Source organism: Rutidosis leptorrhynchoides, chromosome 1 (genome assembly GCF_046630445.1).
Source record: "Rutidosis leptorrhynchoides isolate AG116_Rl617_1_P2 chromosome 1, CSIRO_AGI_Rlap_v1, whole genome shotgun sequence".
Lineage (NCBI taxonomy): Eukaryota > Viridiplantae > Streptophyta > Magnoliopsida > Asterales > Asteraceae > Rutidosis > Rutidosis leptorrhynchoides.
The window spans coordinates 491,985,422-491,991,421 of NC_092333.1; the positions used below are offsets into that span (position 1 = coordinate 491,985,422).

Below are 6,000 nucleotides of genomic sequence, written 5' to 3' on the forward strand. Positions count from 1 at the left end.
GCGAGGAGTTTCTTTTTAACGGGTGTGTGGGTGGCATGAGAGGATTCGATGCCAAATTGTCGTTCTAAAAAAATTGGTAAAAAGGTAATGTATTTGACAATAAAGATAATATGGGTTTTATTGATGTCTTAAAAAGACTCTATACGTCAATTTATCACAGAAAATGACTATAATCTATAAAGTGTGATATTGGGGTAATATTTTATCCAACCTATTAATGACCGTTAAGTACTCAAATTTTGTCACATGTTACACTGTTGATCCCTGAAATAAAAAAAATTTAAAATTTAAAATAAAAAACAAAAAAATTAATTTAAAATGAAATAAAAAATAAAGTATAAAAATTTTAAAAAAAAAATAAAATAAATAATAAATAAATAAAGATATTGAAGTGACTACTTAGCCTCATGTTCAAAGCGCATGACTGAAGACAAGGTTTAGGGATCAACCGTGTAGTTTTGTCCCTCACATGCCAAGCACATGTGATTATCTAATAAAATTTGACTAACGGTCGTTCGTGAGTTGGATAATATTATATCAATTCTACATTTTTTGAAATCACCGGCTTTTTCGATGACAAATTGAAATACAATAAGCCCCTTCGGTCGAAGACTAATGGTAGGTGGTCTCTCGGACTGCGTTCCGAGAAAAGTAGCCTACTTGAGAAAGAAGGGGCGGTCACTCTTGTCAAGAAGGTTGGGTGCTTGTGGGGCAAGGCCACCCCCACCCGGCAATGGCGGAACCAGGATTTTTTTCACCGGAGGCGGAAAAAAAATTAAACCGTAGCAATTTTTTTGGAAAAAAAAATGAAGGTTTTGGGGCAAAAAATAGAGGTATTTAGGCAAAGTTTCAAAAAATGAAGGTTTGAAGGTTTTTGGCAAAATTTGAAAATTTTGGGGCAAAATTTGAAGGTTTTAGAACAAAATATATAGATTTTGGGGGGGAAAAATCTACTGGAGCAAAGTCAAAAATTCCAAAATTTGTTGATCATTAACGCATGAAAGAAAAATCAAAACTTGATAGTTAGAGCATTATTTTGTTGACGTATTAGAATGCAACATGCGTTGTTTGACTTTCAAGGTATTTAGCATATGGGTATGTTGGGTTTCCTTCTTTGCTTCCATGTTGCTTTCATATGCATGGATCTATATCATATCGTTAAAAATTTTAAAATATTATGAGGCCACATCAGAGAGCTTTTGTTTGACCAAGTATTCGTGGTCTACTAAAGATGGTGTCGAAACCACATCAACATTTAGAAAATGTCATTAAACAATCGCCATTTCATCATTTAATCAAGCCTCTTATCATGTCAAATAATTATCATACAGAATACAGATACAGATGCATATTATAAGTAAAGACACAGTAAAACATGATAAGAGAAGATAGTACATTGTGTTCATAATAATTACTACCTCCGTCTCATTCCAATAGTCCAGTATTCCATTTTGGATTGTCCCAAATTAATAGTCCACTTCTATAAATAGAAAGGAAAGAAGATATTTCATTGGTGGATCTGGAGAAAGAAGATATTTCATTGGTGGAGAAATGAAGTTAGTGGGATTTCCTAAAACTGCGTGTTTTTTATCTGTGGACTATTGGAATGAGACGGAGGTAGTATATAAAAGTTGAGTACGATTTCAAAACTAGAGGATGGAGACGATTCGACTTCAAGGGTAGAAGTAAGACATATAGTATTGCCAACAAAACTTAATGCAAAACGTAAATGCGGAACGTAAACAAAAAAAGATAGAATAAATGCGACAGAATGCGTCAGAGCTTCGAAAGCGTAAGATTGAGCTTGAAGGAACGTAAACGAGGAACATAAACAAGGAACGTAAACGAGGAACGTAAAGCCAAAACAAAACGTAAAGCGTAAACGCGGAACGTAAACGCGGAACTAAACGGGAAACCCAACTCAAAACATAAACGCGAAACACAAATGCGAAATGAAAACGTCAATTTTAATTTTACATACACTCATCCGACTAATACATAAAACCCGTTGGACGATATATCTATATGTAGGTATTCAATAAACCTCCTATTTTTCAGCGTTTCTGATCTATGAATGACATTATGAATGACATATGATCCCAAAATAGTTAAACATTGAATGTGAACCATTCAAACTTGAAAGACTTTATTAACCATTATGCACCAAAATTCTCTCTAATATTCTCCTTAAATTACATCAAACATCAAACATACGCATTAAAGAATTATATTAAACCTCCGATTCATGTAAAAGATTGAATATGTAATTTAACCTTGCATTTAAAAGATTAAATATGTATTTTAACCTCGTTCATATTGCTCATTCAAATGAGTAATAAACAAATTATTGCCATTCATAATTCATAATTAAATTCATTCACCCTTAGTAAAGAACTAATTAACTATAATTATATAGGTGTTCATGTATTAAATCAAATGGGAACATGCAAACATACTACTAAAGTATATGGTACATTTCACCAATTTGTGCAAGCAAACCAAAAGGTAAACACACAACTTGCTGGGTAGAGAATGTGCAAAACCAGTTGATGGAATCTTATGAAAACCAAGCAATGACTCGTCCAATCTTAAATCGAACTCAATCACTCAATTGAATAACACAACAGTTATGGTACATTTATTGTGATTGTTTCTTCGTGGACCAAGAGGTGTCGTCCATTTATTGCGAAACGAAAAGTCCTTATTAATGAACAAGAAACAGATAGAGGCTGGTCACTTTATTCAGTCTTTAGTACATGTCCGGTTCTTTTTAGATAATAAGTATTATTTACCAAGAATCATGTTAGATAAGCTGGGCCACATTGATTTTCAGAATCAATCTGTAGCCTCAGTTTCGGTAAACGGATCACGACCATAAATTATGATGTCATCTTATTTGAATAAGAGGGCCATTAACACTACACAAGAAAGACCTTATAGAGGAAAGACCTTACATTTGAATCAAATCAAAAAAAGTAAAGGCAATCAAAGACATATTTCGAACAAATTAAGAAAATTTAGAAGAGAATACTTTGGGAATTCAAACACTCAAGTCCAGAAAACTATGCCTAACAAGAAACGATTTCATCATAATAAGTATGTCTGGCAGCTTAACAGATGACTCAAATCTATGATTAAAGTTTAGAGCTTGATATTGATTCAAGAAATCCAACCTGAGTAACACTGAAGGAAGCTTAGTTTCTAAAGCCTCTGCTGTTTCTTCTTCCTCTAGCCTTCTCAAACTTCCTGCCCTTGGAGCGCACATAGGGCTTGGTGTGACTGTGTGGGACCCCGGGAGCCTTTCCGAAGTGCCTAACTGCTTCACGAGAGTTCTTTGGACCCCTTAGCAAAACCTGCATCATTTGAATTTAATGGTGTAGTTAGTTAATTAACAAAGTCAACGTTAATACTCTTATGATTGTTATGTGGCACCATGATGCATAAAACTATTTCTAAGTGCATAGATACCTATGTGTGTCATCATTCTTATTGTACGGAAATAGAAACTAAAGCATCATTTAAGTTTAATGATATGGTTAGTTAACTATTAAAGTCAACGTTAATACTCTTATGATAGTTATGTGGCACTATGATGCATAAAACATTAAAACTATTTCTAAGTGCATAGATACCAAGGCGTGTCATCATTTTTATTGTACGAAGATAGAAACTAAAGCATAACTATAAAGGTTGCCTTCAAAACATTAACTGACACTAATCATGCAGATCCCACCAATTCCATATGATTCTTTGTCAAACAAAAACAAATAAATTTATACAATACAAAAATAAAACAAATAACAATGTGTGTAAATTAATAAAGAAGAATTAAAGAATGGTAGCAGCCCATTAGTGTTGAAACGTTTGTTTATGCTAGTTAAGAATGCAAATTCATGAGTATATTAGACAAGCATCATGACAAAGTTCAAAACAGAGCAAAAGTTCTCAAAAATTGACATTGTTCTTGGATTGTAGTTCGATTATATAACATTAGTGATTGCTCACTCTAGAACTAGAAAGTCAGCTTCATAAATGATATAATTGTTTTCTAGTACCCACCTGGTGTAAGATGAAAGGTTATGTCATTTTACCGTAGTCGAATTCTTGCAGGGGGAAAAAAAAGAAGATAGAAGGGCTGCTTCAGATGATAATAAATTTGAGTGGAATCATGAATTATAAACTGTTAATGATTCTTAGTAGCATGGAAAGCATAATTTCCAATGTTCGTATGCCCAAAAATGCAAAATGAGTTATTCAATACTTAACACACTAGTCTAGTAGTCTTGTATACAAAAACAACAAAGAGATTGGATGTAGAATACAAATAAGTTAAACGGATGAAGAATATATATATATATATATATATATATATATATATATATATATATATATATATATATATATATATATATATATATATATAAATAAATATGGGTTAAATTGTTGAAATGACAGATAATGAAACATTATGGAAACCAAATATTCAGGATAAGGCCTAATTTTCCTTTTGTGTTTATTCAGCAAACATACAAAACGGATATCATTGATTCGCCGCACTTCGCCATATATGAGCGCAGTTGCTTTATATTACTGAAGCTAGATACATAGACTTTGATAAGCTGAAGTAAATTAGTTTATTGACAACACCTTAAAGATTAGTATACTAGCATGTCAAAGCAAACAATTGTATAGCACAAACAAAATAACTAACAGGCATGCATCAAACACTAACGAGGGTATCAAAAAGTAGACACAGTCAACATACGCATTAAACCTAGAGAATAAACAATAAAGACAAATACCGTGTTCTGTCCAAGAGGAGCCCTAAGAGCCAACTGGTCAAAGGTCAAACATTCACCACCAGCCTTCTCAATCCTTGCCCTGGCAGTCTCAGTAAACCTCAATGCAGTAACCTTCATGCATGGAATCTCAGGCACACGAACATCGTCTGTAACTGTACCAACAATCACAGCAATCTTCTCCTCCTAATTTTATATAAACAATACATCAAATCAAACACATAACTATAACATAACATACAAACAACAAACCACAACAAATATATGAATAGACATCGATACAAACTTCTAAATTCATATATGATATACAATAGTTTCACAATTTGATATTCATACTGATGTAGATTGCGATTCTTAATTTTCATACACATTAACACATAGTTTTCAAAATTCAGATAACAATTTCACAATTTAAACTTTAATAACCTACTATATCATTTTTCATTTTAACTAATACATACTATACATGTATATGTAATACATGTAACTACGTATCTATGTAACTATATACCTTGCCAGCCATGTAACGAGCTAAACGAGAGAGGGAAATTGGGGGTTTGTTGACTTTGCTCATGAAAAGCCTCTTCAAAATCACAGCATTGAAGTTACTTCCAGTCCTCCTAACTAAAAACCTATAAAGCTGATATGAAACTATAAATATTAGTATTTTAATTTTCAACATAAATGAAATAAAATTTAAAAATTGCAAGAGATTCAAATACCTTGACAAGAAGCTTAAGGTAGATATCATCGGATCTAGGTGCGGTTCTTTTGGTCCGCTTGCTCTTTCCACCTGCAACAAGATCTATACCCTATATAATGAAACAATTGTGAGATTAGCATACAGTTATAAATCATTTTATTGTGATGGAAGTAAGATTAGGGTTTAGGTGAAGGACGGTACCATGGCGACGGCGGTTGTTGCTGCTACCTGAAAAAAAAAAAATGGAGAGGAAGGAGGAGTGAAAGCTAGGGTTTATGAAATAAAAGTATGTGCGCAGGTGTATGTAGGTATTACCCAAAGACGGTTTGTGGGCTCGATTTGATAGTAGTAGGTAAGCCCAATATTATAACAATAAATGTGTAAGAGGCCCAAATAAGACCCTTGTTCACTTGTTGTATATTTATTAATACTCAGATACTAGTAGCACGGTTTAGTCATCACGTGGTGTCCATTTTAAAAGGTTTTCCTACATCGTCA

At 33.0% G+C, this 6,000-nt stretch overlaps 1 protein-coding gene across 1 annotated transcript; it reads right to left on the bottom strand.

Annotated features, from left to right (window-relative positions):
* Positions 1–2,932: 2,932 nt before the first annotated feature.
* LOC139875444 (large ribosomal subunit protein eL18x-like) lies at positions 2,933–5,768 on the bottom strand. The gene is made up of 5 exons (XM_071862781.1): positions 5,704–5,768; positions 5,522–5,611; positions 5,311–5,439; positions 4,803–4,985; positions 2,933–3,353 (listed from the first exon to the last, which is right to left on the bottom strand). Exons 1-5 carry the CDS (start codon positions 5,704–5,706, stop codon positions 3,195–3,197), a joined length of 564 nt encoding a protein of 187 aa, XP_071718882.1. The 5' UTR covers positions 5,707–5,768; the 3' UTR covers positions 2,933–3,194.
* Between the last annotated feature and the right edge of the window lie 232 nt (positions 5,769–6,000).